This window comes from Microchirus variegatus, assembly GCF_963457635.1.
Source record: "Microchirus variegatus genome assembly, chromosome: 10".
NCBI lineage: Eukaryota > Metazoa > Chordata > Actinopteri > Pleuronectiformes > Soleidae > Microchirus > Microchirus variegatus.
The window spans coordinates 10,454,906-10,477,480 of record NC_139811.1 but is presented as its reverse complement, the minus strand read 5'-3'; the positions used below and the strand labels follow the sequence as shown (position 1 = coordinate 10,477,480).

The 22,575-nt window shown below is 40.1% G+C and overlaps 3 protein-coding genes across 5 annotated transcripts; 1 reads left to right on the top strand and 2 right to left on the bottom strand.

The window, feature by feature from the left end:
• Positions 1 to 5,370: 5,370 nt before the first annotated feature.
• On the bottom strand, positions 5,371 to 7,396 carry ndufab1b (NADH:ubiquinone oxidoreductase subunit AB1b). Of its 2 annotated transcripts, none has more exons than XM_083896280.1 (5): positions 7,200 to 7,396; positions 6,258 to 6,377; positions 6,058 to 6,145; positions 5,849 to 5,964; positions 5,371 to 5,761 (listed from the first exon to the last, which is right to left on the bottom strand). In XM_083896280.1, exons 1-4 carry the CDS (start codon positions 7,371 to 7,373, stop codon positions 5,873 to 5,875), a joined length of 474 nt encoding a protein of 157 aa, XP_083752406.1. In that variant the 5' UTR covers positions 7,374 to 7,396; the 3' UTR covers positions 5,371 to 5,761; positions 5,849 to 5,872. The 2 variants fall into 2 exon arrangements, with proteins under 2 accessions (XP_083752406.1, XP_083752405.1); XM_083896279.1 differs by having other exon boundaries at positions 5,374 to 5,756.
• A 746-nt stretch (positions 7,397 to 8,142) lies between these two features.
• dctn5 (dynactin 5) lies at positions 8,143 to 16,147 on the top strand. Of its 2 annotated transcripts, none has more exons than XM_083896335.1 (6): positions 8,143 to 8,277; positions 8,458 to 8,526; positions 8,625 to 8,743; positions 9,516 to 9,627; positions 10,375 to 10,477; positions 16,027 to 16,147. In XM_083896335.1, the coding sequence occupies exons 1-6, from the start codon at positions 8,230 to 8,232 to the stop codon at positions 16,107 to 16,109; spliced, it is 534 nt and encodes a 177-aa protein (XP_083752461.1). In that variant the 5' UTR covers positions 8,143 to 8,229; the 3' UTR covers positions 16,110 to 16,147. The 2 variants fall into 2 exon arrangements, with proteins under 2 accessions (XP_083752461.1, XP_083752460.1); XM_083896334.1 differs by lacking the exon at positions 16,027 to 16,147 and adding an exon at positions 11,303 to 11,962.
• hapstr1a (HUWE1 associated protein modifying stress responses a) lies at positions 16,081 to 19,781 on the bottom strand (the record flags this gene model as incomplete). Its single annotated transcript, XM_083896333.1, has 5 exons — positions 19,430 to 19,781; positions 18,302 to 18,382; positions 17,898 to 17,965; positions 17,533 to 17,743; positions 16,081 to 16,397 (listed from the first exon to the last, which is right to left on the bottom strand). Exons 1-5 carry the CDS (start codon positions 19,623 to 19,625, stop codon positions 16,081 to 16,083), a joined length of 873 nt encoding a protein of 290 aa, XP_083752459.1. The 5' UTR covers positions 19,626 to 19,781.
• Between the last annotated feature and the right edge of the window lie 2,794 nt (positions 19,782 to 22,575).

Genomic DNA, 22,575 nt, shown 5'->3' with positions numbered 1-22,575 from the left:
TTTTTTTTGTTTATTCATGACCTCTTGTGGTCAGACTTTTCCGCTCACCCCTCCTTTTCACAAGCACGTCAAGGAACTGCAGTGGATGCCTGGTCTGTGTCACTGAGTGTGTTCACACAACAGTGTGTGTGTGTGTGTGTGTGTGTTGTGGTTCGTGAAGATGGTGCTTTGTTGGTCCCAGTGAGGGAGCGAGTGAAGACGGGGGAGGAAGGTGTTGTTGTTGTTGTCGTCCCCCTTCTAGGTTTACCTCTCACTGTCCACTGGGTCAGCGCGGTGACCACGCCGCCTGCACTGAGCCAGAATGTAGCTGGGGAAAAAAAAAACGGTTTTAAAAAATAAAAGTACAAACGACCTCTGGCACCTGATCAGCCTCAAACCTTAGAGTGAAATAAAATTAACTACTGCTCGCTTGTTGTATTTTGAAAGTATTCCGCCGTCTATCCCCGGTCGCCGTGGCGATAGACGGCGGCTGTTGCATCGTTAGAAATGACTGAAATGAAGCCTCACGTTGGCCCCCCCGTAGTGACTCGGGCGAAGGAGGCTCGACTTGGGATTCTCCTGGCTCTTCAGGGACACGCGGTGTTTGTTGCGTTTGGCTCTTTTAGCTGACATATCCAGGATCAGCGCTTCCTCTCCTGCTCTGACTCTTACTTTACTTACTAACTTACACACACAAAAAAAACTGACAGGTGTGGAGAAAGTCAACTCTAAAATCGTCTGTATTCCCTTTTTTTTTTTTTTCATGAAATTACTTTACACACTTCGTTCATTCTGATTTTTGGCAATGCTTCTCTCCCAGCGTTGACGTCTGGGAGAACGTTTTTGTCCCTCCTCAGTATCCTTTACCGAATTAGCCGTCAGTGGAACAAAAAAATACATTTAAAAAACTGAGAAAGTGCTCTGCTGTTAGAGAAGGGACAAGCAAGTGATGCCTGTAAACCACCTTTTACTGGTGTTGATGTTACCACAGCTCAATCTCGCTGTTTCTGTCTCGTCCAATCAACTGTTAAGTGTGTGTGTGTGTGTGTGTGTGTGTGTGTGTGCGTGCGTGCGTGTGTGTGTGTGGGAAAAGCAAAAACCCAGTCTTGTACAGAAACTGTATGTTCAAACACAGTATCATGCCAAATTTGAGGAGGGGAGGGCGGAGAGGGAAGGAAAGGGATTGATTGATTAATTTAATTTTGTTTCCTTTTTTCTTTTCTTTTTTTTTTGATTTTGTGTGTCTGAGTGTATTTAAAAAGCTGGACAATTTTAATGCTTGAAGAAAATGTCATTTGCAAAAGGATATTGTGAGGAAAACCTTTTCAGTAAGTGAAAAACCACCATGAGCAATGTACAATCCCCAAGGCTGCCGAGCAGCTTCCCAACAAGAGGGGAGGGAGGGAGGGAAGGGGGGAAGGAAAGGAGAGAGGGAAGCTGGCTGGTGATATTCTACTACTTTATAAGAATAATGTGACTGTTGTTGTTTTTTTTCTCTTGACTTAACTATCCTGTGAGCAAATGCTATATTATGACATCGTAACACACAACCAACAGCTCCTACTGTCGGATCGGAAGCGCAAAAGGCTTTTTGTTTATTTTTAACACAAACTCAAAAACAAAACGGAAAAAAAAAAAACACAAAAGGAAAAAAAAAAATTCACAAAAACTGTGAGAATCTGCTGTTGTTTGTCATTTTACATTTAGTATAAATTCACACAAACAAACAAACAAACCCTGAAAAGCTTTAGTCTAACCAGCACAAAGACATGGGTGGGTGATATGTGGGTGGGGCGGGTGGGAACAGTACAGAGGGTGGGAGTGGGTGTTGCTCAGAGAGACTATGCAGTGGAGTGTTGTACCCAGGCTTCCATGTCCACCTTGGGTTTTGTTTTTTTTTCTTTCTTTGAATAAAAACAAGAAAATCCCTCAAAAACGGGGGGTGAAAAAACAGCTGAGATGGGATTCCCAATAATATTCCTCAAACATGTGCCATCATTGAATCGTACTACTACTTATAATAACAATAATAATAAGAATAATAAAAACTGAAAAAAAAAAAAACTTTATTACCTAGCAACCGCCGGGCCAGTTGTAGCAGTAGAGGAGGACAGGTTAAGATTTGCAAAGTCCATTTGTTTTATCGTCACGGCTCGTCGAGGCCTGTGAAACTGCAAATTTTACACAACCACAATGTTTTTTATAGAGATTCTATCAATTCACAGTGTGTAGTTGGATCACCTGTAAACCTATTATGCACATTGCTTTCGGGAGACTGTTGAAAACTATATAATATATGAGAATATAAACGTACGGTGTCTCTGAAAATGGACGAGAGGGGACGTCTTCCTCTCTCACAAACAAAAAAAAAAAAAAACAGGAAGTACCTTTTTATTTTTCAAACGTCTTCCTCGGGTTCATCAAAGAATTTTATCTGAAAACTTTGGGGGAAACTGCACTTTTTGAAGGACAATCTTTATTTGTATGGGTATAAAAATTGACAAAAATGAAGTCGCCTGATATTACAAGGTATAGAAAAACCAACTCCAGTGTGCTCTAATAATGAATGTCTCCTCTGATGCTGTCTGTCTGTCTGTCTGTTTGGTTTCATTTACTCTTTATTCTCCTTCCTTTTGTTGCTTGGTTTGTTCTGTATTATTTTTTTCTCCTTATTTTTCTGGATTTGAGTGCTCTTAAGAGAATCTGTACTAAGGTGTAGAGTAGTAGGTAGTAGGTCTTCTGTTGGCTGTACTCGTATACTGATTACTGTTTGTAACCTTCTGGCTCCTGCAGCCAGCATACAAAGCTGTATAACATGGGTACAACCCTCAATAAAAGACTAACAGTGACTGTGTCGTCGCGTCCGGGACTCTTTATTTCTCATATTTATTTATTTTGTTGTTACTGTGTGGGATCAAGTGAAGTCTAATTTAAGATAATCTGGTTGTAAAGGTTGTATTTCTTGAACCTCTGCACCTGGTGGCACTGAAACGCCAAAGAAAGAAGGAATTTGTGCTAAGATTTAAAAATGTTCTCTCTCACCGTGGGAATCACAGAGTACCAATTCTGTGAGAATTTGTATAGCGATTCATCATGATCTCTGTCTGAATGAAGAAAAAGTTAAAGCGACTGCCAAGAAAAAGGCCGTTACAGAGCAGATCCGAGGCCAGAGTGAATATCGGCGCTGTGTTTGAGCGGTGGCAACAGAAAGGGTTGCAGAGTGACTCCATGGTGGCTCCGTTTCTACTGGATCGGTAAGTTTTACACTGTCTTTGTGAATATTTGTTGTTTTTCATCATCACGTTGTCTATTGAACAGGTATCCAGCTTCACCAAAAAGTACCGAAAGTGACCAATGCTTTTAGTAACTAAAAGTATTAGAAATATTTAGTAAAAGCTCCTGTTTTCTATGATAGTTCTGCTTAATATCAGCTTTGTGTTAAAGGTGCATTATGTAATAAATTTAAAGCAACTGGCCATAAAACCCTCCTAATATGTCACAGAGACTCAGGAATAATGTTCATATAACAAACTGAACTCGCCAACATCAATATTTTGCAGACTGTAAATCATGTTTATGTTTTGAAATCACGCATGTGGCGCCACCTACCGCCGTCTACCAATCATTGCAGTCAGTGGAGTCTCAGCTCCTGAGCAAACCAGGGTTGCCAGTTTAAGTCCGAGCTACAATGGCAGAGAAAACGAAACCCAAAAGAGCTCGGTATTTTGAATTTGAGTGTAGTAACTGTTTTTTGGCCACATTCTTACATATGGTGCCTTTAATCCATTCCTTGTACTTGTTTTACAGGGAACTGTGGGAGTCGCCAGCAGACTTTACGTGAAACATGGAATCAGAGTTTGTGTGAAGGTAAGTGAACCACAGCTGCACTGGTAAACTCAAGTAGGTCATACACTCAGGCGAAACACACATGGATGCTCAAGTAAACAAATGTTGATTAAAAGAGAGGAAACCAACCAAACTACTGCCCGGCCTGGCATAAATCACACATCAGCAATGCTGAGAGCACAGGAGACGTTCGAGGACATCAGGGAAGAAAAGTGGTGACTGCTCAGAAGTAGACGGCAATCAGAACTTTCACCAAGAAGCACCAGAAAAAGAATAATTTGGGTCAAGGCTAACCCACACATCACCTCCAGAGTAAAATACCTCTCTGGCAACATCTGGGATGAATGTGCATATGTCTACAATCAGGTGAAAAATTAACAGTCATGGTCTGCTCTCAAGAAAGGACAAAGTTGCCCATTTAAACTTGGCCACAGGGCACTTGGACAAACCTTGTGGAAGTTCATTTTCTGGACAGAGGAGTCCAAAATGTAGTTATCTATCCGCAATCCAAACAGTTGCCATATTAAGAAAAGAACCTCCTCCCAACAGTGAAGCATGGTGGTGGAAACGGCAGGTCTCGACCTGGATGACTCCAGATTATCCAGGGAACCATGAATTCCCAGGCATGTTAACACATTATTGACCATAATCTCCCGACTTGAAGGATTCCAGCAAAACTGCCATGGAATAGAAGAATCATCACACTCTGTGGATTGGTTCAGTCAAAGTCCAGACCTCAAACCTATAGAAAGGCTGTGGCAGGATCTGAAGCGGACGGTACATGTCAGATGTAACAACCTTCCAACCTCTCAACCGGCTGAGTTCTGCGAGGAGTGGACGAAAAATCACTAAAAGCAGATGTGACAGTGCTTTGTTGAAGTAATGGCTGCGAAAGGAGTTGCCATGAGCTACTTAGATACTTTTGCATATGGCAAATAAATTAAATATTTAAATAAGTAATGACGGGACATCTCTTTTTTTCTGTCACTTGTTTGGAACGTCTTTACAAATTGGGATTTACTGAGATATATTAGTTTATTCCACAGATTCATCATCAGCTCAGTGTACACTCATGTGAAATATGCAACAATGGCGACATCAAGTGGTTAAAATGGTTACTGCAACCCAAAGTGAAAACATTGCGGGGCATGGTTGCCAAAGTTTCTGAAACATGTAAATAAAAGCTCCACTTAAAGTTCCAGTGTGTAAAAAATTTGGGCAAAATTATTTTAGTTTTGCAGAAATTGAAGATAAATTATTAAATTTATATAATATACTGCCATTTTGTAAATGTCTTTACAGTAGCCCACAATGGACAAATTAAACATCTTCTGAGTTTTGATGCTCACTGAAGGCCACAAAAGAAGAGTGACTAAAGAGGTGAGGGATATTTAGCTGCAACTTTAAACCTGCCATCACATGGTCATTATGATACATATTTGTCCCACTGTCGTACTTTTGTAGATGTATCACGGGAGACAAGACAATAAATATAGCTTTAAAACTAGTATATGTTAATTATCCACAAATTCCTCTTTATTTCAACACATCCTTACACCTTGTTTTTTTTTTCTCCTCTGGTTAGTAGCCATACCCGTTTTCTAGCATTTCTTATCCCAACATCAAACTCAGTCGCCCTTAGTAAGTCAACTACGACACACAATTACACAGCTTTTTTTTTTGTTTTTATTATTATTGATCTATTATTCATGAGAAATTATACATTGCTGAACAAAAAAAAAATCTAAATTGTGTTTTAACCTTGTTGGATATATCCGTTTCATCTCTGAGCTCCCAAAGCACATGTTCATTTAAATACAGTTAAACACAAGACATGGCAGCTGACGCCAGTGATGCCGTAAGAGACGGAAGAACTGACGAGGAGGAAGTGGGACATTATTTGCCGCCTGTGTGGGTCACGTTGGGGTCAACTGCTCTGGAAGAAAAAGTCACAGTTATTAGAAACTAGTTTTCAAGAACCTGCAGTAAAACACCGATACAGATGGCTTGAGAAGGTGCTTGCCTGTGAAGTGAACGACGGAACAGATTATTCATAAATATCCTTCTTCTCTGCGATGTAGTGCACAATCTCCTCAGGGGTCATCAACTTCTCTGCTTCTGCATCTGGGATCTCGAAACCTGAAGAAGAACAACAACAGAGTCTGTAAACACTGCCTTGGCCCCATCTTCGGGTTTCTGAGCAGCTTCACTTTCAGTCTTCTTGACACTCACCAAACTCATCCTCCATGGCCATGATTATCTCCACCTGGTCCAAACTATCCAGAGACAGGTCTTTCATAAAATGGGAACATGCCTGAAGCTGTGGAACAGAAACAAACACCATTAGTGTCAAGATCTTCTGCTTTTTTTCCCCCTTTCTTTTAACTTTAGGCTTCGTCTCCAAGAGGGGGAATATGTACGCTCACTCTCACCTTCTCTGGGCAGATCTTGTCGTAGAGCTTGAGCACGTACATGACGCGTTCTTTGATGGTTTCTAAGGTGAGGGGGGGCATGTCCGAATATTGTCGGCACAAGGAGCCCACGGAGGGAACCTGAATGAGGAGGGGAGAAGAAGAGCGTCAGGAGCGGAACTCAGGGGGGGTAAGTCGATCATTTTTGTAACTTTACAACATTATTATTTGAAAGTGGGGAAGTGACAAAAGATGGTGTTGATACTGTAGATACATTGCGATCAGGGCTAATGATTTAGACCAGTATCTGACCAAGAACGATACTGCTTATCCCTAATCACATCACCTCGGCATAATAATCGCATGGTTTTGGAAACTCAACATCATGCTAATAAAGCATAAACTCATTTGGTGTCATTCGTATTGTTCAAAATGACTGGACCGGACATCAGACAGAAGAAAATGTAAAATCTGTAACAATCCAAAATAAAGCGTTTTAGCCGAGTCACGTTTGTTTATTCCAAAAGTGTTAAGTCTAAAATGACTGTATCAAACTAATGTCGGTATTGCTAGATGCTTGAGTTTGTAATATCACTATCAAACACAAAAAGTGTCCCACTCATTATTTTTAAATCTTACACACCAGAAGAGAAACAAAAACACTTCCTGACAGTTGACAAAGGAGAAACGACACTAGTGCATGTTTGAGAACTCAACACAACTATGGCAGCTAACTCGTTAGCCAAGAAGCCAAACATGGCTATTGCATAAGCAGTTAAATGTTATCTTTGAGAAAATCCCGGAGACGATTCATGCACACCAGCTTTGCACTAATGTAATAATCTACTGCGTCCATGTCAACATGTGAACTTTAGCAGACAAGGTTAGCGTGACACTTTTTTTGAAAGGCGTCACTAGGTCACAGCAGTGAGCTGTAGGCCACGGCGCTTCAATGAGACTCACCCGGGTCTGACCGAGCCATCGCGTCCTCCGGCTGTCTGCGGCGAAGGACAGGGGCCGGTGAAGGACTGCTGTTGCCGGTGCAGCAGCGGCTCTTACGGCCAGACTACCGGAATAAAGCGTTAGCGAGGGCCGGCCGAGTGAGCGGGCACACTGCAGCAGGACACGAGCCGCCATGATGGATACGAGTGACTGCTTTCCCAGCGTGCAACGCGAAGAAGAAATGGGGTCAAGGGCTCCTCAGTACGCATGCGCACTACAAATGGCTTATATTTATTTGTGCAATGAAATTAACAATAATGGACAACAAAGACAATAACAGAACTTGTATTTTATAAAAGAATACGTATGTATGCAAATAAAATATGTTTACTCATAATTAAGCAGATTAAAGCAAGTCAAGTGTATGCCTGAGCAAATCTACACTCATTACAGACTTTTGATTTTAAACTGAAGAAATTGTCTTTAGTTACAATTCAAAACTTTTTAAAGACACCACAAAAAAATCCAAATATTTTTCCAGCACAGGTTATTTCATGCTTGTTCCAGAAAGTAACCTATTATTTATTGTGCACGTGTTTATTTTATCTGTGTATTATATGACCTGAAAATGGGACCATATTATATAATAATATATATAATCCAAAAAATAAAATTCAGAAAAGAAGACAAATACATCTGCTCAAGGGCTTGAGTTAAATTTAGGATAGATCAATCGAGCACAACGATTTCACGGATTTCTGTTTTTTAATGCTTATCTGGTCACATGTCTCGAAGGAGCACGTCAAGATAGTTTTGTACGTTGTATTACACTTGAGGAAACAGGGTTCGAATTCAATAAATACGGAACAAATTTGAGTTGTTTTGTTTTTACTAAATCGATCGATTGATTTGCACTCAACTCATACTGCCTGAGAATCCATTCATGGCAGTCGGCTAACAGAAGAGGAAAACAGCAAAAACAGATAGATGCGCCACGTTATTTCACTACATTAACCACCACTCACCTCGCCGTTTGGCCACAATCTTAACCATGGAGTTGTCTGAAATACTGTACAACAAAGCGGAGTACATTGAGACGGTAATAAGTTTGAAAAGGAGCATTTGTCAGCCAGCGAGTCGGTTTCTATTTAGCTAGCTGGTAGCTAAGGCTGTACAGGGCGTTGGACAAATGATCATTTGTGCTCAGATTAGATGGACAATAAAAACAGAGGCACGCTTCGATTTGAATAGTTAACATTGTGTTTTTCTTTTATTTCAGGCTTCTGGCAACAAAGTGAGCAGACAGTCGGTGCTGTGTGGGAGTCAAAACATCGTCCTCAATGGCAAGGTAAGGAACAAAACATCATATTACACATTGACAGGCTTACTGCCTGCTTTCATGCTAATGTTTTACGATCTCTCTCTCTGTGTGTGTGTTTCCTCCAGACTATTGTCATGAATGACTGTATCATCAGAGGAGACCTGGCTAATGTCAGAGTGGGCAGACACTGTGTTGTGAAGAGTCGGAGCGTTATTCGACCACCATTTAAAAAGTTCAGCAAAGGGTAAAGACATATTCTTCACATTCACACAAGAGCTGGACCAAACTGTCAACACACCCACAAGTGTTTACTATTTTCCTCATTTTTAGTATTTCAACTATGGTAGATGATACACATCAGTCAGTAGACCAGGAAAATAATCTTTATAAATTTAAGAATCTGTATAAAAAAGATTACGGTGATTCAATCTACCGAATTTAGAACTCGCCACTGTCTGCTTTATTCTCGGGTGAAATGGCCTTCCCTTCATTCTCGTCGTAGAATTCATTGGTTTAAACTCATCTATAAAACTCTCCTCAGACATTCACCTCTATAGATGCACCAGCTACTGCATCCAGTATCAGCAGCCACGACAACTGTCCTTTTTATTTCCTGCATCAAAAGCCTGGAACTCATGGAACTTAATTTATACGTGTGTTGCTGTTAAATGTGTTTTATGTTTGTATCTTTCTCCTTCTTCCCTTACGCCGACAATGGCACTTGTCAGGCCAACATTGTAAATAAGAATATGTTGTTCAAGTTGTATAATCTTCAAATCCCAAAGGCTTTTCTCTTGTAAATACCAGTGCCATCATTATGTCAAATAATTATTCACTCATAGTGCTGCAAATAATTATACCATGTTGACCATCTTGGAAAATGTAATGTAGTGAAAGTACAACAGAATACATTATAGCAAAATCTTACCAGGGGGATTTGTTGTTGGAAATTGTTTAATTGTCTTGAAACAACCACTCTTACAACTCACTTTCTATGGCCTCTCTTTTCCCCTTAGAGTGGCGTTCTTCCCTCTACACATCGGAGACCACGTCTTCATCGAGGAGGACTGTGTGGTCAATGCGGCGCAGATTGGCTCCTACGTCCACATTGGAAAGAACTGTGTCATCGTGAGTCGAAGAAATGTGACTATGATAAAAGAGACACATAGTTGTTGAGTGTGGACATAAACAACACCATCAGAGTCTATTCTTGCCTGTGGTGGAACAGTCACATGGTAGTCATGAAAATATCAAACTGCTGTGAATAGGCCCCAGTACAGAACTTTGTCAGAATATAAAATTAAATACAAGGAATCAAATTTGAATGCAATTATAGTGATGCTGGGTCACTGTTGCCTCACAAAGAGAACCTAGTTTCTATCCAGTTCTACTGTCAGCAGGGACTGGGCTCCAGCCCCCTGTGACCCTCATGTGGAGGATAAAGTGGTTGAAGGAATGAATGAAAGAATGGATGTAGTTGAGTTGCTGTGTTGCCCCAGCAATAATGGATTACATTAACTTAAAGGGATAGTTCACCGATTTGAATGTGGCTTTGTATTGCTAGAATAGCAGTAGTATTTTTTAGAAAATGTGCTTCCCTCCCTCAGATTTTCACTGAGTTGTAAAAAAATCTGTTTTCCATTTACAAAATTTTCCCTACTGTGATGCAAAACGTGTCATTTGACTCACAGTAGGGCACATTTGGATAAGGGAAACAGATTTTTTTTACAAGTCAGGGAAAAACTGAGTGAGGGAAGCACATTTTCTAAAAAATACTACTGCTATTCTAGCAATACAAAGCCACATTCAAATCGGTGAATAATCCTTTTAACAACAGAGGAAGCGTTTGAATCTTTTGTCTGCTGTGTGCTGCAGGGTCGTCGCTGTGTGCTGAAGGACTGCTGCAAAATCTTAGACAACACTGTACTTCCTCCTGAAACAGTTGTGCCGCCTTTCACCGTTTTCTCTGGATGTCCAGGTCAGCAACACGACACACACTCACACCTGATCCTTATCCACATGTTCATGCGCGTCTTTACTAGTGCTGTGCCGTATCATAGCATCCGCAATAATCCCCATTCAAATGTTTACCTGATAAGAAAATTCCCATTGTTTCCCATGGATTGATTTATACACTCTTTATCTAGTAGCTCAGGTGGGTGTTGCTTCACACGCACAGAGCAGCGCTAGAATTAAAAAGAAAAGGGTAAAATGCTGTCACGTTATGTGCAATACATGCTTCTCAAAAATAAAGACAGACAAAAGTCAAAAGCAGTCCAAAATCTCAGCGTTTTTTTAAGCGCGTTGCTGCTTACGCTGCCACAGCATTGAGAAGCTGAACAAGCACATGTGAACAAGCAGATGTGAAGCTGTAAGAGAAGAAATCCTCTATCTGACTCTACAACACAGATGATATAGGTAAGTTTGGTGTTAAAGTCAATAAAACTGTAAGCCTTCAGTGACTCCACACGTCCTTGAGACCAATGTTACACTTAAAGCACTTAAAGATGGAGAGACGTTTAGCTCTGTTACATTGAACGTTAAATGATATACGTCTGAGGATGTGTTTTAATTACAGTTCTCGACACAGTTATTTCATTTTTAATTTACTCCATTAATTTTGCAGATGTTTTTTTTAACTGGATGTAGATCCATAAAAATAAATTATTTTTCTTTGGATTTCTGAAATGTATAATTTCCCAAATGTTTCTTGGAACATCACGATTTGATTGTTTGATTTTGTAATTTGAAGGTCCTATCACTCTTCCCTAGTCTTTACCTGTGTTTTGCCTTTGTCTCCCAGGTCTTTTTTCCGGCGAGCTCCCAGAGTGCACACAGGACATGATGATCGACGTAACAAAGAGCTACTACCAGAAGTTCCTTCCCCTCAGCCAGATCTGAGACGCGTCCTAAGAACCATCAACAGTGTCTGCAAGACTGAAGTGGACTCTGAGTTCTCACCTTCTATCCTTCATCTCCCAGAGGCTTCGAGTTTCTCTCTCCAGTTGGTATTGTTTTGAACCGACATACGATTCTGTTTCTTCTGAATCTGATTAAACCCTCTGAAGGAACTTTTGTAAGCTTGCAGCTCCAGATTCCAGTTAAATTAAGAAAACTCCTGAATTGATTTCTCTTTCCGATAGAAACTAATTTCCCAAGGAGCTGTGCTTATGTAAGATACCTTATTCCAGGTCAGTGTGTGTTCAAGGTCCTCTGTAAGTCTGCTGATAATGACAGAGACAAAGACAAACAGAAGACCTTGTGTAGGACGTTGTGGCCCTTTGGCAGCAGCAGTAGGTGGAGAATCAATGAAAGAAGAGAAGGTGAAGACTGGATGTGTTAGAGCACAGCTTTTAAAACACTCTTCAATATGTATGGACCAAAATAAGAGCAACAACAGTTGGCTGTACAGGTATATTATTATTCATATCCATAGCGCACACAATAAATTAAGTCATTTTATTTGAAATGTTTAGTTGCTGTCACATTTACTGGCCTGTGTACATTTGCATTAGTAATTTGAATATGTCATGACCAACAGTCATGCATATGAATAAATATAAATGTGTGAAAATCTTCCTGCTGTGAGCTCAACGTTTATCAATCATCAACTTATTAATATTAACATTCGGTATAAAGACAAGAACATGGCAAGAAACTGTCTTCACAATGCGTTCCCTCTCCTGTGAAGCAAAAGTTAAAATCCTGCAAATATTCTTGTTTAAGTTCTTGTAAATACGAGTGTTGTTAGGTGATGTAGAACACTGCAGTATGGAAATATGATAAACTGGAAATATTCCACAGCTCTTTTATGTCACTTTGTACCATCACCCTTTAGCACCACCTAGAGGCCAAACACATGGCTGAACACCAAGCCTTTTTATTAGTTCGTCCTCAGTTCAGAAATGAAAGTCACTGCATTCAAAAAAAAATCCCAAGAATCACTTCTTCCCCTTAACAGAAACTAAGTGAATGAAGAATATATGAAAATAACTATTAAATATTAGACCTTAGTTCCACAGTATTTCAAATTCATGTATTTAATTTCACTCGCCTGTTAATCCAACCAGAATATTGGTCTCTGAATGGAAAGCCAATGAGATATTTGGACCCCTTAACACCCCGATTCTCTTAATAACATTAATTTAAATGTATCTATTAAAATCCCATTTGTCTTTGCTTCTGCGTTCTCCCACGTGAAATGTATACATTCTAAGAACACACAAACACATAGAAAGTTCCCCCTTTTTTTTAATAAACCACACTCCATCCAATAGCAACTCAATGGTTTTATTTCTTTTACAATATGAACCACATATCATACCAACAATTAAATGTTAAGTATAGAGATTAGCCATTTATTACTTTTTTTTTTTCTTCTTTTTTTTGTTGAAACAAATAAGTATCCAGAAACAGCTAATAATAGTGTTGGCTCCAGAGACACGTGGCATGAGTCAGCCTTTTGAAACAATGTGAATGAAGGCCTGTGATTGGCTAAGAGGAAGAAAAGAAAAACACAGAGTGCCCCCCCCCCACCCGCCCCCTCCTCTTTTATGACCAGACTAATTGTGAAGGTGGGGGGTTGATGCTGCAACATGAACGGTGGGTTTGGAAAGAGGGCAAGCAGCCGGCTCTTTGCCAACTCTAGTCGAGTCTTTTGATAGTGGGACTTTTACTTTTATTTCTCCTGCCAGCACACTTCTCCTTTTCCCTTTTAAGTGACATGTTGTCGTGCAACAGAAACGGAGTTTAAAACTACTCATTTGTGGCTCAACGCACAATTTGGTTTCAGTCAGCAATGCGACCAATGCTAACGACGGGTGTCGGACACACAACTGAGAAAAGTGACAAGAAAAAAAAAACGCAAAAAGAACTGAACGCATTCCTCTGACTTAATGAAGAGCGAGTGGACAGGCAGTCAGGTCGTTCTTCAGGGTTCATTCGTTCATTTTCAACCGTCGTGTTAGCTCCGCACTCTTATGTTCTGCCATCTTAAGTCCGTGAGTCCCAGAAACAAAATGGGTTTAGTTCCTATTCAATAAGCATGGATCCTTCCTATGTTGCATTTAAATCAACAGTCTCAACGTGGATAATTATCAATCTTCCTTCTTTCAGTAATCAGAGGCTTTCTGTAGACAAATCAAATCACTTTTTCTTTTTTTAATATGACGTTAGATTTTCAGTCTTTGTTGTTTTTACACTCCTATGCATCAACAAAGTCGAAACTCTTAATTCTTCATTTGACGCAATCAATAAATCTCAACCAGGTTCTTTTCTTTCACCGACTTTCAGCAATCATGTATGAATATAACAGCCAACCTATATGCAAAATAATAATAATAATAAAAAGGAAAAGAAATCTGTGACCAAAATGTAACAGAAGTTAAAAACTTGCATGCTTTTTTTGTTTTGGATTTTTTTTTTCTTAACAATGAAACAAAACCTACTTTCCAAGTAAGAAAAGTGAAAAGTGAAGGGGGAGTGAAAACGTCAACACAAGTCAGGAAAGAGAGAAGGAAACACTGACATCGTCCGAGTCAGCTGTAGTGGGTATTTACAGACAGAGAGTTGAGCTTTACACTTCAGTTTGCTCACTGACAACTTACTGTATCACGACTATGGCAGAGCGTCACTGAAAATATACATTATCATTAGTTTAAGAACTAGATAACACTTTCTTCCACAATTTACACTTTTTACAATTTTTTGTTTTGTACACTTTCTATGCAAAAATGAACTGGGTGTGCGACACCCCAATCAAGTTCTGTTGAATCCCCGATAAACCTCTATTAATTACCCTCAAAAATATACACAGTACCAGTTCATACTATTTTACAAAATGCTAAATATACCCACATTTCTGACTCGTGTGATATCGGTGTCTCCTGCTCTGCTCTCTTAGAGGATGGAAGGCAACATTTCAAGAATGAAACAAGCCCCGAGTTGCATCATCCAGTACCAAGTTTAAAAAAACAAAACAAAAACAAACCCCATTCACATCTTATTAATGCACGCACCCCTTAAAACAATCAGCAGTGTTCCCCAACAGCCAATTCAATGCTGTAGTCTGATCATCCAGTGACGTGTGTACACTGGTTGGCATGTTTGGTGGGACTGTTGAGAAATGCTACCTTAGTAAGAACATTTCTGTGATTTATGCTTCCTTTACAGCACAGATTATCGCCCAGTACGTTTGATTACTCATCAGATGGGGGGAATAACTCCCCCACATCTCTGAATAAAAGTTCAGCCCACAGAAATGCCCCACAACCTGATTTAACACTTAAAGAATGAACCAGGTATGCACGCAACATCCTTTTTCTAGTCATATCAAGTTCACCTTTTCTGAGCACCAACAGATAGATTGCGTGTGGGCCGACTGACAGCGGGCCAGTTTAGGGCTGGACAAGGCTACAAACTGGGATACAATGGAAGAGCCGATTTGTTTGCATGAGTTAGAAGAGAAAGCTAAGTGCAAAAAATCCTTATTGCAACTAATCAGAATCACACAATCACATAAAACATGAGCTGCTTTTTAAAATAAGTATTAGGTAAAGGGGAAGTTGGCGTCTCGTCAGCAAGCGAGCTGACTGAGAGGCTGAACAACAAAGAATTTTCTTTCCTTTTCATTATCCTGAACGAACACAACAAAAAAGACAAAAACAATGTGGAGCAGAATGCAAACAGTGGCAAAACAAGAATTTTAACACTGGTCGTTTAAAAAAACAAAACAAAAAATGGCGACTGGTTTAACTAAACCAAGCAACTGTTGAAGCAGAATAGTTTGTTGCAGAAATTAAGGTCTTCATGTCCAAACATCTATAGCCTGCTATTGGTAGTTACACGTCATCCAGCCTAGTTACCAGAGAAATATAACAAGCAGCAGAGGAGGCAGGATGACGCCACAGATGGACTCTTACTGGGCAATTTAACTCCAACACAGACAGGCAACATCAACCAAGAGCTGAAATGATGAAGTAACAGAAAGAACTGATGAGTTCTTTGACACAGAGCTGAGTCTCTGTTCGAGCTGGGTCCAACATTTGGCGAGCAACTCGATTCACTAAGTGAGTCGATTTGATCATGGCCCTCACTTCCTTATTAAGGTGATGGGTGAGGATGAGTGTGGTTAAGGGAAGAAAGGGCACAAATGTGTCAAGGATCAAGTGGCTTTTACTTGTAAAGCAGCACAGTGCATTTTCAACCCTTTGAGAACTGTCTGCATCCCACATGTTGGTTTCCTTTGTCGTCTCCTTTCCAGGATAGCGATGTCTGAGGAGTGTGTGATGTTGTCCAGACCAGCGAGTCCCTTACACACTCTCAAAATGTTCTGATTGCAGAGCAGTGATTTGTAGTAATAGTGTCAGAAAAGGAGACAAGGAAAATAATTCTTCCAACATCCGATTAGACTGCAGCGACCTACAGTCCAGCACAGTTTCTTTTTCAGCCTGGGTTCTTTAACACAACCAGGCACTGGTAACATCTGTCTGTCCATCTGTCCCACATGACCCCATCCCTCTGTCCAAGGCTTGGCTTTGAAGGCTTCCCCCCACCCTCTCATACACATGGACAGGCAGCACATCAGATCATCCTGTTGCGTTTGTGCGTAGGGGAGTCCGTGATGACGTCACTACACTGGGTGGAATTTCGTTTCCTGGTTCCTCCCCCTCCACCGGCGGCAGAGCCTGTAGAGTCCAGGTGTAGTGCCATCTCCTCTGCAATGAAAGTGTTCAGGTCGACATCTTGAAGCCCGTTACGCCTGCTGCGGCACACTGGCCCAGAGCCGGAAGAACCACCTCCACCAGCACCACCTCCATTACTGCTGCTGCCGCTCACATGTGTAGGAGAACCTGGAGCACCAGAGCGCACGCTGATACTTGCCATGGCTCCACTTAGACCTGGTGGAAGGAAGGGGAGAGGATGGAGCAGAGAGATCAGCAGCAGACAAGAGCATAATGTAAGTAGAATTTAAACCGATATGCAAGCTACTTCATAAAGAAACGCGATAACACCAATCGAAAAAAATTCAGAAAAAGGGTTTGCTTTTAATTTTTTGCCGACACCACTTTAAATATCTGACGGGGCAAGTTAAACATTAAGTTTCTAATGTGTGGATAAAAAGATTGCAACAAGGCTAAACTTGTCTATTTTTCAGTAGTCCTGTATAAAGATGTCATTTTATATCAATGTCTGTGGGTTATTTAACAAGTAACAATAAAATGCAACTGAGCAAACTCAAAACTCCATTTATACGTGGCCACAAGCGGCAACGGTCAGATCACAATAGTACTTCCACTTCCACATGTTAAGACGGAAGAAAGGTTGATTAAGACAGTGATCAAAGCTATATGAAGTAGTTAAAACCGTTATGTTGAGGCCAAATGAACACAGCTCCATAACCATCAGTCTCCATTTTCCTTCTGTAAGACATTGTCTGCCACAAGAGAGCATTTGGAGCTGCCATCTCACAGACACAGGTCAAAACCAAGAATGAAAGAGCTGCTTGTGGTCCAAGTATGTGCTCTGCTCATGATGCAACTTTCCCCTTTTAATATAACAAATGTCACACTCATATTTGCCACAGTGACGAGGACAAGAAAAGACAAAACTGGTCTGTCCAACAAAACGTAAGCCATAGTTTGTCTCGGTTATGTGGCATATCTTATTGACTGGAAATCAAGGGTGCAAGTTAGTAACCCAATTAGTAAATTTAAGTTACTGTAAACCCCCAACATGTAAACAAGTGAAAAGCAAATGCAACTAAGATAGGAGATGCACTGAAATATCCTGACACAGATGTAACTTGTGTTTCTGTAACCTTAACCACCAAATGCCTGACATAATCCACCCTAACCCTCAGCTGCACCCTAAAATGGCCCCTTTAAAGTGCGAGGACCTCAAGTAAGGTGGATTTAGTAAGGTGTGCATAAATACATGCACATGGAAGGTTTCAACAGAATGAGGCCCTCTTTCACCACTGGCAATACCGACATACCCTTATCTCTGAGCCACACGTGGCTCCATTTTTCTTACCATGCAGTGCTATAGCCTCCCTGAAGGGCTGGAGGTCTGCCTCAACAGATGAGCCTGTCTCAGCAGGTGAATTGGCCCGACTCGGGGCCACCATGGCCAGTCGAGTGTTGGCCCTGCTACTCCTGTGAGGTGGTGCTTTGCCGCACAGGAAGCTGATGAGGTCCTCCCTACGGATGGTTCTCCTGCGCTTTTTCACCCAGGCCAACATGTCCTGCAATCCAATGTCAATCAATTATCAAAAGAGTTGACGATTCATTTTGTTATTATCAATAATTGATTAATCAACTAAAAATTTGCAGCCCTATTCTATCCAGATACAAGAAATTGATGTGCCCGCTAAAAGGTGGCATAAGAACAAGACCTACCTTATTACGACGTTGATGGCCTGTTTGAATACCCCGATCAAAGCTTCTCTGATGGGCCTCCACACTCTCTGCAATGGTGGAAGAAATAATAAAAACAACTATTATGAATTGCAATGTATCCCAAAAATGTGCATATTATACCTCTATGAAAGAGAATAAGTCATATCAACAACAAAAACACATGCAAATTGCTTTCACTGACTGAGAAACACTCAAATCCATCGATAGAATAATCTATAAAAAGATAATAACCATGTTTTTCTACTAAAAGTGACCGGTCAATTACATCATGACTAGGTTTAAGTACAGGGATTGTCCAGCCAGGTCCACATTAATGGAAGGAAACACAAAAACAACATTGTGTAGTATCTAACAGATAAGAAGAGAGGTTAGGTTAGATTTACCTTTGTAGAGGTTGGTGACTGCTGTAGCAGCATTCTGAAATGGCACCCACAGTGACAGGCCCTGCTGATGGCATACTCTGTCTGTGAGAGAGCAAGGAAAATATGGTTGGTCTCAATACGTGATTGACATTTGACAATAACAACATCTGAGAAGAACGACAGTCAGGTGATTGTTTGCGCTAGAGGTGAAGATCATTCCCATTCGCCATTTCGTCTTGCATTTTTTACGATAGCAGGGACACGGTTTGGCATAAAAATAACTGTAAGCTAGTGTTAGATGGCCAGCTTGGCAGAAGCTTGTTTAACGAGAAAGCACCGGCAACTTAACTGCCCCCTCAGCAGTAAAGTTGCAAACTCATGTCAAAAATGTTAAACATGGATAGACGAGCTCTGTCGCTTTGAATAAGAATATGTCATGTCTGAGAACACTACAGCCCAAGCAAATAACCAATATTTCCACATCGAACCGATAATATCCTCGCCATTTTGTGATCATAACCCTTGCTACGCGTTGCAGAACTGCTCACTCAGCAGCAAACATGGCGTTCACAAGACAGAGAGAGTACGCTTTTGATAAACTTTATACATTTACCGGACATTTTACCAGAAATCCATGCCCAATGTATAAGCAAGTTACAGTTTGAGTATACCAGAGACTGTCATCTGGGAATGTCGCGTAGCTACGGTTGTTGTTACCATCGCCATTTTGTAACTAGCACAGCTAACCTTAGTTTAGCTACCTATTGCTGCCCAACTTGGTGTCATCGAGGCAGCTTATTAATAAAGGGTATTCGCGATGACCTGAAATACCACAATTATGTCACTCAGGCTGTCTATTGCTGAACGACAATTGAGAGTAGCGCAGAACACCGGGTCCAAGTTCATAACTGTTTCGTCACTGGCTAGTAAATGCTAGCTAAATTTAGTATTGCAAAATCAGCTGTTAATGTACTCGGTGAGGGTTGGCGAGTTAGCCAAACAGCTAGTTAGCATTCTACCAGCGTCGACGCGAATGTTAATCCACGGTGACGCGATGTAAACTGCCAGGTTGCTAACCAACGAGTCAGAGGCTTTGTGGAAATGAAGGTGTCACTGGACGGAGTAGCAAAACATACAACAGTTTTGAACCTTTATATAACTGAGCTACTGCAGTGGCGGAGTTCTGGAAGAGATGCCACAGTTTATCCTGGTCGTTGTCGGCCTCTTCCTCGCCGAGCTCCCTTTGCTCCGCTTCGGCCAAACACTGCCGCTCCCATTTTGAGAACCAGTGTTCGGGTCCGTGTTCCTGTATCTCCGAGTCTCCGTCTTCCTTCTTCTCCTCCATTTAATGCACCCGAACCCGGGGAAGTGCGGGATTAATCCTAATATTACAGATTAAACCGACAGTATATAAAGAGGTATGTGATGAAAATCATGAATATCACTAGTTTTTACTGTTTCGCACTATGACATGAGGCTGAGTACAGCTGCCATCAGCGAGTCAGGGCTTAGCTCACTGTTTTTCCTAGTTGCCGACATCGGAATATATATATCTCACAGACTACACTGCTATGCACTTCAGCCCACCCATCGGTATAAATGTGAACGATGATTGGTCACATGACATTGCAGGGTGGTCTTGTGGCCTTAACTCTGAATCGGATTGGCTTTCCTGTACGTCAGTCACAGCGTTGACACAAAAGAGCCTCGGTAAAAAAAAAAAAATCCACATTTAAGCTTGCAAGAGAGTACACATTTTGTAATATATATATATATATTATATTATATTAAATTAAAAGTCTTTAATATACATTTTTATTTATAATTATTGTATTATTGTATTTAGTGTCCTCGTAATTTCAGATTTTTAGATACATAGACATGCTCAATATATTTATAAAGAATAAAACAAATGACAATCTGTTGATGATGATTAGTTAATTCACAAATTTTGTGAATTAGTTCAGTCATATGAAATGATTTGCCTCTAAGAAAAGTTAAAAAAAATATATTATTACCATATATTTATTGAATTGTAACAATTTATAATTAAATAACAGTGTTATTAACATGAACACCGAATAAACTATTAACCCCTTTAGACAGCAGGTCAGGTTTTATGTGACAATTAGACAAGTAACATTGGCATCTCTAGTCAAATGAAATACCTGAGCCACATCATAACATATGTGTTGGGCACTGAGACATAATATGTCCAGTCCAAAATGTTAGCAAGAAAATGTCACATGTGTTCAGACCATGTTAATATATCAGCCTTTGAAGTCATATTGTACTTCTTTGTACAGCCCCAATGTGGATTCACTTTAAGAAAGCCAAGCATGAATTCTGTTGTTATGTGTTGTTTGTTTGTTTGTTTGTTTCTTTCCTTTTCTTGTTTTTGTTGTTGTTTTGGACCTTGGTCTGGCAAGAAATAAACCACCATTCAGTCTCTAAAATGTCTCCCAATTCAGTTTTTTCCCAATTAATGAATTCCAGATCTAATGGAATTTGGCAGATTTCTTTAGCTTTTCATGGACCAGGCATGCGGCCAGCGATCAACAGGCCGTTTAACATCTTTCCAGCAGAGAGAGATCAATCGTCTTCCTTGTGTTCAACATTAATCCAATTCTTTTTTTTTGCTATTTAATAAACAGTTTTGGCACACATTAATACACAGTTCAGGGGATTTCGGGACTGGTTTCAAGTTGATTTGATAAATATTTTTATTCCAAACTGTTGTATCCCAGGACAGATCAACAAGCAATGCACAGCTACATTGCATTTCACACAGATATCGGGAATATTATTACTTTGTCGACTGACTGAGATGAGTATTAATTGATGAATGTTTAAAGGTGCCATATTTAAGAATGTGGCCAAAAACGGTTACTACATTCAAATTTAGGTTTCGTTTTCTGACGTAACTGGCAACCCGTGGTTGCTCGGCAGCTGAGACTCTACTGACTGCAATGATTGGTAGACGGCGGTAGGTGGCGCCACATGCCAAAACATGATTTCAAAACATAAACATGATTTGCAGTCTGCAAAATATTTTTTTAATGCAAATATTTTGGCTGTAATGTTGTTGTTGGTGAGTTCAGTATGTTATATACACATTATTCCTGAGTCTCTGTGACATATCAGGAGGATTTTATGTGTAATATGATGGCATTAACCACTTATCTCTAAATAAACAGGTGTGGGACATGCAAATTCACCTGCGGAGGCATTTAAATCCGGGTGTAGTTCTAATTGTATCCACTCGGCAGAGACATTAGCACACACAATTCTGAAGGTTTGTCTGAGTCTGGGTTCGGTCTGGAATCAGCAGCACTGCAGATAAAGAACCAGCAAATTGGGCCATCAATTGAACGCAGGACAGTCGATGGATGGATGAATGAATGAATTGATAAATAAATGTTGTCCTCCCGAATGAAAATGCTACTTGGTATAATTGTTATAAAATATCAGTGCAAACAAATCGAATCAATACATCAGAATAACCCCATGTCAGAAATGTTTGTGAATAAATTCAATTAAAAGGGTTATTAATAATAATAATAATAATAATAATAATATAATAATAATATTATTATTATATATTATTATTATTATTATGCAAAATAATAATAATAATAATAATAATAATAATAATAATAATAATAATATTATTATTATTATGCAAAATAATAATAATAATATTATTATTATTATTATAGAAATCAGTGAAACTATTCGAGGAAATCAAAACTTACTCAACTTATTGAAATCAAATAAGAGACTTTGATTGGAAAATAAAGATTTCAACTTTTTCACAAAGGTTTTCACTTTTCACTATAGCTTTTACTGAAAAGCTCAGTTTATGAAAGTGTTCCATGTAGGGGTAGAACAGTGGTATGGACAATATTTTATTTTTAATTTGTTGGCATCAGCTGTCTGTGCAACTTATTGACTCATTGATGTAGTTCTCTCACTTTCAGACATTATCTGCTCGTTCTAAACCTCTGACCACAACACACAGTTACATGGCCCTCTATTGTATTCCGAAGTGTTTCCATTTATGTTGTAATCATTCCAGGAATCAAAGGCGCACACACCTATGATCTTGATTGTTTCTCAAAGATGTGAACCTGGCCGGGGATGGGCCAGTGTTTGGATCTCCATGCGGATGTGACATTTCAGAGAAGAGCGCGACCGCCATTTTGAGATTTACCTCAGACTCAACACATCACAAACCACGGGAGGAGCGGGCCGAGAGCTACGCGGCTCACGCTAACGTTGTATGACCGGGCACA

Coding starts and splice junctions, on each gene's coding strand:
- ndufab1b (XM_083896280.1), bottom strand. CDS start 7,373: ATGGCGGCTCGTGTCCTGCTGCAGTGTGCCCGCTCACTCGGCCGGCCC. Junction 6,378..7,199: donor GATGGCTCGGTCAGACCCGG/GTGAGTCTCATT, acceptor CTCCTCATTCAG/GTTCCCTCCGTGGGCTCCTT. Junction 5,965..6,057: donor GGCCATGGAGGATGAGTTTG/GTGAGTGTCAAG, acceptor GTTCTTCTTCAG/GTTTCGAGATCCCAGATGCA.
- dctn5 (XM_083896334.1), top strand. CDS start 8,230: ATGGAGTTGTCTGAAATACTGTACAACAAAGCGGAGTACATTGAGACG. Junction 8,744..9,515: donor TTTAAAAAGTTCAGCAAAGG/GTAAAGACATAT, acceptor TTTTCCCCTTAG/AGTGGCGTTCTTCCCTCTAC. Junction 10,478..11,302: donor CGTTTTCTCTGGATGTCCAG/GTCAGCAACACG, acceptor TTTGTCTCCCAG/GTCTTTTTTCCGGCGAGCTC.